The sequence below is a fragment of the Alternaria ventricosa genome (genome assembly GCF_023758065.1).
Source record: "Alternaria ventricosa strain BMP 2768 chromosome Unknown scaffold_17, whole genome shotgun sequence".
Classification (NCBI taxonomy): domain Eukaryota; kingdom Fungi; phylum Ascomycota; class Dothideomycetes; order Pleosporales; family Pleosporaceae; genus Alternaria; species Alternaria ventricosa.
Window position 1 is genome coordinate 199,696 of NW_026055697.1, and position 12,782 is coordinate 212,477.

The following is a 12,782-nucleotide window of genomic DNA, read 5'->3' on the forward strand; positions in this document are numbered from 1 at the left end:
GTGCGCAAACCACCAGCCTAAGTCATCCCATGCCCGTTCCCATTTGCATTCCCATTCGCAATCCCACCACTCATTTCCTCATCTTCCCCTCCACCTGGGTTCTGTCCAGGTAGTGTTTTCGTCTGAAAACAAGCTTTGTTGAGCCGACGGCTCCCACTCTTACTCCCACTCCTGCCAAACTGGCATATAGAAGTCGACTGCGACCCTTGGATTTGGCCGGCTTCAGTCGCATTGACGATACTATCGCCTTGCTTGTTTGATGATTGGCATTCGCGCAGAGGAATTGCCAATGGAAGTACGCGATGCGGCTCCGTGCTCGCAGAAGAGCGGACATGGTCGGCACCGCAGATCCGGTCTTTCCGATTGTCCAAATAGTCGTCGTTGTGAACGGTCTGGACTGGTTCTAAAAAGGAAGGCAGACCGTTCAGCATCAGCTGGACTGCATAGCTGCTCTTGCTGTTCCCATTTGCAGCGGCGATTGGCATAGACGGTATACCTTGATCAGATTCCGTATGCACCTTCTCCCAGACTAGTGCTGAGAGACCGCGAGGGAATGTTTCTGAGGCCTTGAGCGTGTTGCACTCCCAGTACAACTGTTCACCCAAGTGGAGGAAGCGTCGACTGAGCAGGCGGTCTTGTAGCGCCCATGCACGTGTGTCCCAGCCGAAGTTGGGTGTAGTCAGGATGCCAGCTGGCAGCAAGGCAGAAGCCGGCTGACGACCTGGAGTTGGGCCCTGACTGGGCGTTGATCCAAGTAAAGACGCTGGGTAGTTCTTTTCAGGTATGCCCGACATGACCGCTTCGCCGGTCAACTGGTCAAGTACGACTGTCAGTGCTGCGTTACGGAAGGTGGACGCCATCCTCGTGCACTCTTGTTGCTTATCTTCTTCCGAATCTTGTAGCACACATAGTGAATCTAGCCAGCAATAGTTGTGGCCCAGGCGGTGTGCTGTCGCAATCGCATTCGCGACGGTCATCGGGAGTGTTCCTAGAGGCAGCTCACTTCGCATGCTCAATAGCGTGTTGCTGGAGAGTACTGGCTGGTTATCGCCCCAAACGTAACTCAAAGCGACATATTCAGTAGTCGACTTCAGACTGTCGGTCTGAACAATTCTCGCGCGAATTGCATGACCCGGATTTCCCGGGAGAATCTCGATCAGACGTGTGGGTAGGTTGCTGGTGTCGCGCTTTGCTGTATGGTGACAAGCTTCGTGAGTGTGTGTACACTCGTCTAGCCAGCTCTTCGCATTCGAAAGGCTAGGCTCTGACTCGGTGCTGTTCTTGCCGTGAGCGGGGGAATGGCAGCAGATTTCGTCGCTGCCATGGTGAGCAAGCGTCTCTACTCCACCGAGTTCCTCTTGTGGACCAGGGTATGTCGCCTTGTCGTTCGGCCAGTTGAGACAGCATGGTGCGGGAGTAAAGATCATGGTCAATGATCGTGCGTCCGGCCGCTCATCTGGATCGGCACTCAACATGGTCTGAAGCGTACGCACAACGGTCTGCTCCGTCGTAGTATTTGCTTCAGCCAGGAATGCGGCAAGCTTGTCTTGTATACCGGAAACGTCCTGCCAGTAGTGCTTGCCAGTACGACCGCTGAATGTCTTGCGGAAAGCTAACCATCCCGTGTTGCCTTGGCTGAATGATACAGACGCCATTTCGGCGAAGACACAACCAAGACTCCAAATGTCAGCTGCCTGCTTGCGAGTAAAGCCCTCAAAGACTTCAGGGGCGATGTATTGACGTGTTAGCGGCTTGCGCTGGTCGTCGCCCACTTCTTCTGCGGAGCTAACACCAAAGTCGCTGAGTACCACGTGTGGGAATTCCTGATCGCCTTCAACGATCAAGATGTTCTGAGGCTTGATGTCCATGTGCTTGACAACAGGTCGCTGCTCGTGGAGATACCTCACTGACGAGGCAAGACAGCCAAACATCTTGGTAATAGTCTCTGGCAGGTTGGCGGGCTTCTGTAGCGCTGTTCGCTGCAGCCATCCTGCAAGTGTTGTCTCTGCAACGGGTGAGAGGAGGATCGACATCTTGTCGCCTCTAGAGTAGGCCCCAAGGAATCGAATTATGTGAGGGTGGCGAAGCTTCTGAAGAACGCTGACTTCCTTCTTGAGTTCCGCAATTGCGGTCTGGTCACGGTTCTTGAGTGTCTTGCGACCGACGTGGAGTCCCGTTTGCAGATGCACGACTTCATCGACTGTACTAAAGCCTCCGGAGCCCAGAAGCTTGACACTTAGGAATGACGTCGTTGATGGACGTAGTTCTGTCCTGGATAGTGTCATGGCTGTATTGTCTTGAGTGGATGTGGTTGACTTCGTATCCAATGATGCGTCGGAAGGCTGGATATCTGGATACTCTGGGCTGGAGAGAGGTGCGGCAGATGACCCTGGAGCAGCGGCGGCTACATCAGCCCTGGAATACTTCCAATGAGGGTGTTCTGATAGTCGAGCATCCGTTCGACTGCCTGAGGATGAGTTGAGGAGTACACTCCTCACGGACTGGGAGAGCACATCGCTGGCCAGAGCATTCTTGTGGTCTTCCTCTGTAGCAACGTGGCTGTTTTGCAGTAGTTGCTGATCGGTCGTTTCAGGTGAGATCGATGACTGAGAGATGTTCGGCGAAAGTGTAGTGGGTTTGATAAGTTGGTCCACACAATACAACTGGCTCTCACCGAGTTGTGAGAGCTGGAATTGGAAGAATCCGCCGTTGGATGACTGGCCTGCAGAACCGCCGCCGCTACCCGAGCCAGTGTGTTTGGAACCACCGTCACCCTGTGGATGGAAAGGCGGTCGAGGCGAAGGCTTGCCACCGAAGCCGCCATCACCTGGCCCGTCGTCATTGTCGTCGTCTGCGGAATCGAGGCTGTCGTTGTCTTCCTCGTCGCGCCAGTCAAGCATACATTTGCCTTGCTTGAAGTGATCCGCGATATGATCTATTCGTTCTTGTCTCGTCTCGAAGCGATGTCGGCAGAATCCGCATTTGCGTGGGAACTCGGTCTCGGAGTACACAGTGCTGGCCTCGTCGAAGTCCTCCGCGTTCATCTCAGGGTGGATGTTGCGGAAATGCTGGACAAAGTGGTACTTTCGGAAGCATGGTCGAACGTTCTCGACACCCTCGACTGTACACAGGCTGCAGACCCATGATTTGCATGGGTAGCCTTCTTCCTCATTCCGCTTCCAGTCATTCTTACGGCCATACCGCTTACCGCATTTCCGCGTGCACTGGTATATTTTTCTTGGATCCCTACCAAGCAACTCCAGGTCTTCGGTAGGTGTGCACCGTTTCTTACTCCGTGTGGTGACTGGCTGTACGGTGACGTTAGTGTTGTCACAATTTGGTGACGAGCTGGGGGTAACCGTCTCCCCGAGTGCTTGTTGTATACTGTTCCCATAAGCAGTGTATGCCCCTGGAAGTTCTGTTTGGTACGTCTGATCATCCCAAAAGAGTTCTGACTGCTTCTGTTGCCGGTCTTGATGGATGAGTGCCGTTTGGGACTTGTAGGCCGAGTCGCTCTGGTTGCCACCCATGCCCTGCTTCAAGAGCTGACCGAACCAGCTTCGGATGGCATCTGCAGGCTCACCGGTGAGCTGGCTTAATGAGTCGATGTGTCTATCGCTTTTGAACTGTTAGCACTGATGAACATTACTCTGATCTTACAAACACGTATGCGCTACATGATATCGAAGCTAAGAGGAAGTCGCCGGCCAGTGGGGTACATGAGAGTTTGCATGATTCGGGGAGGTCCACGAAGCACAGCTCCGCGGACCCCATAAACGCATTGACAGACTTCCTTCTGGTTGTGATATCCGCCTGGCTGAACAGTCTTGGTCGGAGGGTCATAAGCTTACCTGGGCAGCACATTGTATTTATGGAACCACGTTGCGCAGACATCGGCTGCTTCATCCGGAAGACCTTCTACGGCCACGGGAGGAGTCGGCTCCAGACCCCAGCTGGATGTCGTTGTTGCAGGAGGTGTTGGGAATAATGGGTAATCAAAGCTTGCGTGACGCTTAGACTGAGGGTAGTCCTGCGTCTCAAGCTGCAGCGGCCGCTTGCCAAGCGCATTAAACTGCGTAGACATGGCATCAAATGAGTGAAGTGGTGTTGGCGGGTATGCCTTCGCGGTATGTTGGAGCTGCATATCAGGTGTGAGCTGTGCCATCCATGCTGGGGTCGCCGAGGTGTCATCCAAGGTCTGCCACATGGTTAGCAAGTATGCGATATGGTGAAAGTAACAATAAGCTTACCAGACTTTGTTGCATTGTGCACTGCTGAGGGTTGGTTTCGAATACAGCCGGATCAATGAAAGATGATGATGCGGAAGTATCGATACCCTCGTCAGCGAAGAAGAAGCCAGAAGTGTTATCCGCTGGCGTGTACGACTGCTGCTGCTGCGGCGTCGCAAACATGTTGCTGAAATCCATGTTGGTGTCAAAGGCGAAACCTGCGCCCTGATGGTCCATGACTATGTGTGGTGTATTTGTCAGAGGGCGTTCAATTTCGTCGTAGTAGACGGTTAGCAATCACGGGCTCAAAGAAAGAGCGTGAGCGAGAATGATGGAAAGTGAGTGTTCAGGAGCCTGAGGCTTGTCGCTCGGTATTTTAGATCAAAGGGCGCTGCGCCCACGAGTGTTGCAGTCTCGTTCGGAGTCATCCACGCAGCCCTTCAGCTCTGGGAAAGGGCGATGGAGATCCAAGGTTTAGGCAACCGGTGAGACGATTAGTGGGGATTCGCGGTAACTTTACGACCTCGCCAAGACGGTCGTTCGAGACACGATTGTGGCGCTGGGAAATCTGTGAGATTTGGAAAACCTCCAAATTCGATTCAGTAGCATCGGCTTTCTTCAAGATCAGTGTGCCCTGGGGAGTGTGGAATCGAGGCAATCTTCAAGTCGTCGTGAAGTTCAGTGTCGGGGTCGAAAAGAAACGGCAGGCGCACATTCGTAAGCGCTAATTTGCTGTAACGCCCTTTTCTCGCTGCGCATCCAGATGGGGTTAGCCGAAAGTGGGGCATGTGGCTGAGCTGCAGAAGATACGGAGAAAGCGAACTGGAACTCCACCCCCATATTGAGGTTTAGCTGACCTCTTCAGTCTTGACGATGTGCTATTCATTGGAATCTCATACCCATCTCGCTTGACTTGCATAGCTTCTGCTCCAGCGGAACGCCATGACTAGTCAGTCGCTGCGCAACCAACCTCGAAGCTGAACCATCCCCGCATCGAAAACTGTCCTTTGTCTAGGCCAATGTGAGCAAACCAAGAATTCGAAGCATGTTGTAGACAGTGATACATACGATTGCTAGTAGAGTCGGTGTTGGTGGACGCTATCTTCCCCACATGTGACAGGGGCTTGCTCCCGCACTTTGAAATAGAATATAATCTCGGTAGAGCAACAACGAACATGAGTAGCTTGGAATCTCGTGTAAAATCGTTCATGTGGTATCATTGAAAATTATCTACGTTCATGAAAGGAAGGATCTCTTGGCCTCGTATCATCATCAATTCTCTTCCCATCACGCCTTAGAAGGCAGCCATCTGGTTAAGCCCAGCAGTCTCGCGCTCAAAGTTCTTGTGTTGCGAGATGCTGAACAGGTACGCACTGGTGAAGTCCTTGGCCTCCTTGGCCATGTTGACAGCCTCCTTGAAGCTATCGGCGTGAACCTGACCAGCAGTGACGACACCGTAGCTGTTGACAACATCAGCAGCAGCCGAGAACTCCATGCCGGGAAGGTCGACAGCCTGCTTGATGAACGACACGCCTTCGCCGGTAGCGCCGATCGCCTTCAAGTGACCGAAGGCTTCGCGGATCCAGTGAACAGCGCGGCCGTTCTTGCGCAGGGTCTCGATGGACTTGGCGCCACCGGGCACAAAGACACTGTCGTACATGGTGGAGCGCTGGCCCTCAAGGTGGTGGTCTGCTACAACGCCGGAGCTGCTCTTGTCCTCACCTTCGGCGAAGATCTTGTTTCTCCTAGGAGAGATGGTGAAGGGAAGGGCGCCGGCAGCGGTCAGGGCGGCCTTGATGCCGTTGTAAGCGACCTTGTCGTAGCCATCAGCAATGAGAATAGCGACCATGCGGGTGGCAATGGTAGGCTTTTCAGGCATGAAGTCCATTTGCGATAGACCCTTGGCCTTCTTGTTGTGCTTGGGGCGAGTTTGTTGAGTGGGCACGTCGCTACCAACCATCTCCGCAACAGTCTGAGCAAGCTCAAGATCGATCTCGCAAAGACGCTCACAGAGGCGCTTGTAGACAACAGGGTCGTCGCAGTGGTCGAGCTCAAAGGCAAAAGCGTCCTTCATGTGCATCTTCTCGTTCTCCGACATGGAGTTGTAGAAGAGCTCAGCCTGGTTCTTGTGCTCCCTGAACTTGCTGCTCTGCATGCGAGCCTTGATACCGGCGGTCTTCTCTGGGTAGTCGATGTAAGCACCCTCCTTTTCGGTGGCAGGTGGCACAGTCTGGTAGCGGTTAGGCCAGTAGTTGACCTTGCCCTTGGTGATGGTGTGGCGCATGGCACCGTCACGGTTGAAGTTCATCACAGGGCAAACTGGCTTGTTGATTGGCAACTCTTCCCAGTTGATACCCAGACGAGAGAGCTGAGTGTCCTGGTAGGAGAAGTTGCGCCCTTGCAGGAGAGGGTCGTTGCTGAAGCCGATACCAGGGACAATGTGGCTTGTGCAGAAGGCAACCTGCTCAGTCTGGGTGAAGAACTCGTCGGGGTTCTGGTTCAGCTCGAGCTGACCAATGTATCGGATAGGCACCAACTCCTCAGGCCAGACCTTGGTAGCATCCAGAATGTCAAAGTCGAAGTCGTGCTCGCGAGACTCTGGGAGAACCTGGATACCAAACTTCCACTTGGGGTAGGCGCCGCTCTCGATAGCCATCCACAAGTCCTTACGGTGGAAATCAGGGTCTTGACCAGCAATCTTGAGTGCCTCGTCCCACACAAAGCTGTGTACACCGAGCTCGGGTGTGAAGTGGAACTTGACAAAGCTCCTCTCGCCCTTGGCGTTGACGAGTGTGTAGGTGTTGACACCGAAACCCTGCATCATGCGGTATGAGCGTGGGATGGTACGGTCGGACATGGCCCACATGAACATGTGCGTCGCCTCTGGGTGCATGTACTGGAAGTCCCAGAAGTTGTTGTGTGCAGTTTGTGCCTGGGGGATTTCGCAGTCAGGCTCTGGCTTGCCGGAGTGAATAACATCGGGGAACTTCATGGAGTCCTGGATGAAGAAGACGGGAATGTTGTTGCCGACGATGTCCCAGTTGCCCTCCTCTGTGTAGAACTTTACGGCGAAACCGCGAACATCGCGCACGGTGTCTGCGGAGCCACGGCTACCCAGTACAGTGGAGAATCGTAGGAAGACGGGGGTCTCGCGCGATGTGTCGGTAAGGACGCCAGCTGAAGTGACGTCTTCGGCTGACTCGAAGAGAGTGAACTTTCCGAAGGCGCCGGAACCACGGGCGTGGACAACACGCTCGGGAATGCGCTCGTGGTCGAAGCGGTGGATCTGACACTGTTACTACGCGGTCTTGGTGGCCAGGTCTGGTCTGCATACCTTCTCACGAGCGAAGTGGTCCTCCAAAAGGGAGGGGCCGGTTTGATCATCGGTCGCCACCTTCAGCCAGTCATCGGTGTTGTTCTGCTTGACACCAAAGTCGCTGGTGATGCGCCACTTGTCGTCGTGGACATCCTTGGTGACGGCTGCGAGCTGGGCCATTTTGCCAGTCTTCTCACCGGTGAGGCCCTTGGCCTTCTCTGCGACGTTGCCTATGATTTCGGACGCCATTCTGTCGAGTGTGCAAAGATTGAGTCGATTGGCGATGTCAATCGGTGTGGTGGCTGTCTGTTGCGCGCGCCGCGCCTGTCTTTGTACTGCCGGGACTGTTTACTTTTCGACGTCATAGCGACGTGTGTTCGCTGCACTTCGGCTTCGAGTTGCCTAATCCCTCTACCGCACAGCTCCATCAGGACAGCGACTGCGTGTTTGCGACGCGCTTGAAAGTGGAGTCTGTGGAGCCCAGCCAATGGCAAAGAAGATGATGTTCGATCATCGTGATTGAACGTTTGCAATCGACTGCCGAGCGATGCCGATGTGCCACGCGAGACTCAACTTTGCCATGTACCCGGCAGCTAGTCCCTGCCATTCGAGAATCGCATGCTGAGAAATAGCCTTTCCTGAAGCGCATCCTTGAACCCGCCACTACATTTTCTTTCTAGCGAATGGAGACCGAGTTGTACGCGAGTGTGAAAAATGCCGTTGCTCGCAAATATCCTGCTGTGACGTCAATGATGGAAAACCGTTAAGAGGCCCACGTGTGGATGCCCCGCACCGCCCCCACCAGCTGCATGTGCCAGGACAGATCATCACGACAATCTGGGCTGTGAGAGCTTCAGGCGCGAAGGGAGGGTGTCGCAAGAAGAAGGTCCAGAATAGTGAGGGCGACGAAGACGAGTTCTCAGGCTTCGTCGGGCTACCTAGGTATGCATGGACCGGCACATAAGCTTTCGCGTTCGCTCCAAAACCCTATCGCATCTTCCCCGACAAACTTTCCTAGAGCTAGCAACTCACCAGTAACGCCGGACACTACGATGACCGTTGGCTTGCGTGCGAGACGCACATCCGCCGCGTGACCTGATCTTGGCGAACTGCGAAAGCCGGATGGCTACGCGTCTACAGCCACACATAACGTCCGGAACTTTTCCTGGATCAATGCTCGCTTCACAGCTTCATGCAACTCGAGCAGGCCGCTCTACGCTAATGCCGGGGTTACTTTTTCGCACAGTAGGCCACTGGATTGCGAAGCGTCGATAGCGCGCTTCACAAAATCTTCTGCTAGCCTCTTTTGCACAGCGTGTATATGCGACTGGCTTATCTCCAAAGTCACGATGTGTTGACGCTGATCTGTGTTATTCGCCGATGGTGTTTCGCAAATTAGTAGCAGCAAATGGTCGAGCCGTGTCCTGCATCCGCCATGAGCCGTGAAGTTCCGGACAAGCCTTCCGCCAATGAACCAAGAGTACGTTTCGCAGTGGTTAGCATTGCCTGCTCGGTCGCTTTGCCTGATGATCGACAGGCATTGTGCGTGTCAATTGTACCTTGCATCTATACCAAATGCCTCCGCGGCTTCCGGAAGTCACAGTTGTCAAACGGCGAAAAAACTCTCTCGTCGGCATTTTGGCAATGGAACCGGTACGTCAGTAGCCTAAGCCTCGCTTTCGCTTAGAGGAGAGATATGAATGCGAGCATCCAAATTTATCTTATCATATCAGTGAACTAACCGTTGGCTTGTGCTAAGGCAGGCACTCTCAATATAACCCTTATGTCGTTCATGTTGTCGTTGCCTGAAAGGGTGCGCAAAACGCCCGTTTGGCCGCTTTCCTAAGTATTGATGATCTGCTGCTAACCCCACAAGCTTTATCGGTTTCAGTGTCCAATGCTTTCGAGTACGGATATAGATGAGCAACATTTATGCGGAGCTTGTACGGCATCGTGAGGCTGCGATGGGCTCTGGAGCTGGATTCCGGTAACTACCGCTGTCCATGGATGCATCTCCTGTGGAGCTGCATCCTAGCTGCATGTGCAACTATATTCTCTCTCACCTTATGCCAGCGAGCTTCCCGTCTCTGATGCAGGCCGTACTGTAGATGAGCTGACAAGGGAAGTCTCAACAACATGCAAGATTGCTTCCAAGGTTATAATGTCGTCGATGAGGACCAGGAAGTCGCAACAGTGCCGAGAGTAGACGAGACACCCTGTCCGTCATGAGGCGGGGCAGCCCCGGTTCTCATAGTCGCTGATCAGGCGTACGCCGAGGTTGACGCATGGCTTCCGTGCTAGTCATCGCGGCGGCCTTGATATATGTACAGGTGGAGTGGGGCGTGCTGTGCCTCTTAGCAATTGCTATCCTGATGGGAATGCTAGCGAGAGGAGCTGCCAACGGTTTTGTGGTCAGCGGAAGAATGTAAGGATAGGGCCGCTGTCACAAGCGCAGCGTGGCATAGCGTGGCCTGAGCTAGTGCCTTCGCGTGTGGTAAGCGCAACCGAGATGCGCATCCTGGAGATTACCGCCAGGCTGACCTGAACGGCGCTGAGTCGCAAGTGATCCTTTGAGAATTGTGCGTGAATCGGCCGGCACTCGCATGGGCACTGGTGTGGCTCTTCTCGTAATCTCCACCTTGTACTGCACTGATCTGCGGACGATGCTGATCGTTGATCAGCTCTCGAGTGTGGTCGACTGCCGAGCAACAGCCGGAGCAGGTGACATGAGGCTGCTGTGATGCGTGGAGACGTGGGACAAGCCACACACAAAGGGGAAAACGAGTCACATCTTAATCTTACAGCCGCGAGCCTCCGTGCCTCAAACGTGGATGGATCTGCCGAAACACAACCCTGGCCCAAGTGGGCGATAGCCCCCAGGCGAGGGCAACAGACTTTACAGGATTGTTGCAGGTAGAAAGACGTAGGTTGCTTCTGCGCGCCAGCTCTGCAGTCGCGCGGACTTGATTCCTGCGTCTCGCAAAACGAAACAGTCCGCGTTGCTTTTTGATCACCGACGGCGCATCTGCACTTGTGGAGCTCCAGGTCGCACAAGTCGATCAGGTAAGAGCGGGCCGTGACGCTAGTCCGCGTCGGGTGAAGCGCGCAAAACTACCCCTGTCGCCCGTTGGAGACTGCTTGTGCAACACATTTTTTTGACAGGCTAGGTACACAGCATGCGACGAGTAGCGCCTGTATCGCGATCGCGGTCCGTAAGGGGACGTGTCCATTCGTGTAGGATGGCTCTGCGCTCCAGGTGACTGCTCGTACTGTTGTCGGGATGTGGAGACGGGCAGTCATCACGTCTGGTGAGCGACGGGCCAGCTGCGCAAGCCGGCTCATCCACGATCGCCTTCATACCGGCGCTGACGTGGTGGCTCATTTGACGGGCGTGCTGTCGGCTAGATGTTTGCAATCCGCAGTTCGTTTGGTGCCAGGGTTCTAAATTGGGTAGGCGACTGAGGTGAGGATGTTTCCATCTCGTCTCGAATCATGGGCGTAGGTCGCAATCACTACGCTAAAGCTTGCGTCCAAATTTGGCCCACCGAACAACTAGACTCGACAGCAGACGCTTCACTTGACCTCGCCCTAAGGTAGCTGTCGTTGAGTTGCGTTGACGTTATGCAAGGACGGCCCTTATTATTGCCTCCAATGTTCCACCCGTGGTGTCCGTCGCGCTGGAATCGACAGCGCATGACGAGGACTGTAGAGCCCCGGGCGTGTTTTCATCATGTCGAATTGCATTCGCAAGGGTGCCATGTGCCAGCGATGTGCGGTCGCGACAGGAACCAGGGTGCGTTTATTTGGTCGACGACCACTTCTGCTTGAGTCGAGGCCTGAGTCAGGACGCGCAAACAGACTCGGGCGCTGGCCGCCGACAACGCGACTGAGGTCAGTTGGCGATATCCACCATTGGCGTCACAGGCGAGCATGCGGCTATCCGTGTGGCATAATGTTGTCACTAGCCTTGTAGCAGACGGACTGTTGCAGTAGTGGAGGTCAACGTCCATCAACAGCACATGTTGTACCGTACGAGTAAGATGCAGACGAGAGAGTCAGCCCTGTATGGTCTGATGCACGGGGCCCTCATCCGACCACCCATGGGAATCTGCTGCCGCCGCGAGAGTGCTGGCGTTGCATGTCCTGTTTGCGTTGTATCCAAGGTCCTCAGGCGCAGATGAATGGAAATGGACGAGCATCGGAGCTGGCGCAGCGGGTGTTTCCTGGCAAAGTGCCGGGTTGACTCCGCAAGTGTGCAGACCCTGGGCAGGTGAAGGAGGAGAGCAACGGTCGTCGGGTGTCCAGGCACGGCGATTGGGCCATTCACGGCGTGTTGGTCACAGCACTGGCGCTCGACAAGGAGGCGGGATCACCCTGGCTGATGCGATGCTGGCTTGCTGGCTGCAGCTAGGCGTCAAGGCTAGTAGCTCCGCGTATGTATGTGCTTGCCTTTCCGCACGGAGCCAACGGCTGTACAAGACTGTCGCGTCTTGTTGCAAACGGGAGCGAAGGTAATCTAAGAGCTTTGGAGCGTACCGTCAGACTGGCTCGCTGCCATGTCGAAGTTATAAAACTCTCCACGCTGCCCGCTGCATCCCCTCTGGACGCTCCGACCAGTTCCTCACACGCTCGACCAAGTAGACCTACCCTGCTGCTGCTCTTCTGCTCTCCTCCCCGACCAGTCCAGCACCATCCCACGCCCGCCAACAAGCTTTGATACCTCCGCCGGCCGCCTATCTTCTCCGCGTCACGCTTGTTTTTTGGCCTGCCTGCCTTTCTTCTTCCTGCTTCAACTCCGTCTTCTCCTCTGCTTCCCCGCGAGCCCGTTGAGCTGCGCTCCGCACGGCAGTCTCGCCCTCACCTGCAAGAAGAAAGAGCTCCCGCCCGCCAGCCAATCAGCGCCTCCAAGCTGCCACCCCGCCTTCCTCGTCTCCCACGCCGCTGCAGAAGGCGCTACCCCCGCCGTACGACCGCGCCTGCCCCATTCGCCGACCCCCGCCAACATGTGCACCAAGGTCGTACACAAATATGGCTGCGGCCACGAGATTGCTGAGAAGGCGCCATGCGCGACGTCAAGAACAGCTCCTTGCGGCGTCTGCAACACCAAGACCGTCAAGCACGACGAGAAGTGTGATAGATGCGACCATTGAGACAGGTGCGCCCGCCCGTCCCCAAACCCTACGCGTCACACGTGTCTAACCCCCTCGCCCTATAGTGTACTCCCGTCAAATTATTCG

General features: G+C 54.9%; 2 protein-coding genes across 2 annotated transcripts; both read right to left on the reverse strand.

Moving 5' to 3' along the window:
• Nucleotides 1–17: 17 nt before the first annotated feature.
• On the reverse strand, nucleotides 18–4,466 carry J4E93_008531 (uncharacterized protein; the record flags this gene model as incomplete). The annotated part of the gene is made up of 3 exons (XM_049346430.1): nucleotides 18–3,618; nucleotides 3,852–4,198; nucleotides 4,251–4,466. 3 exons carry the CDS (start codon nucleotides 4,464–4,466, stop codon nucleotides 18–20), a joined length of 4,164 nt encoding a protein of 1,387 aa, XP_049196320.1.
• Nucleotides 4,467–5,523: 1,057 nt separating this feature from the next.
• On the reverse strand, nucleotides 5,524–7,794 carry CAT1 (catalase A; the record flags this gene model as incomplete). Its single annotated transcript, XM_049346431.1, has 2 exons — nucleotides 5,524–7,515; nucleotides 7,564–7,794. The coding sequence occupies 2 exons, from the start codon at nucleotides 7,792–7,794 to the stop codon at nucleotides 5,524–5,526; spliced, it is 2,223 nt and encodes a 740-aa protein (XP_049196321.1).
• Nucleotides 7,795–12,782: the final 4,988 nt, after the last annotated feature.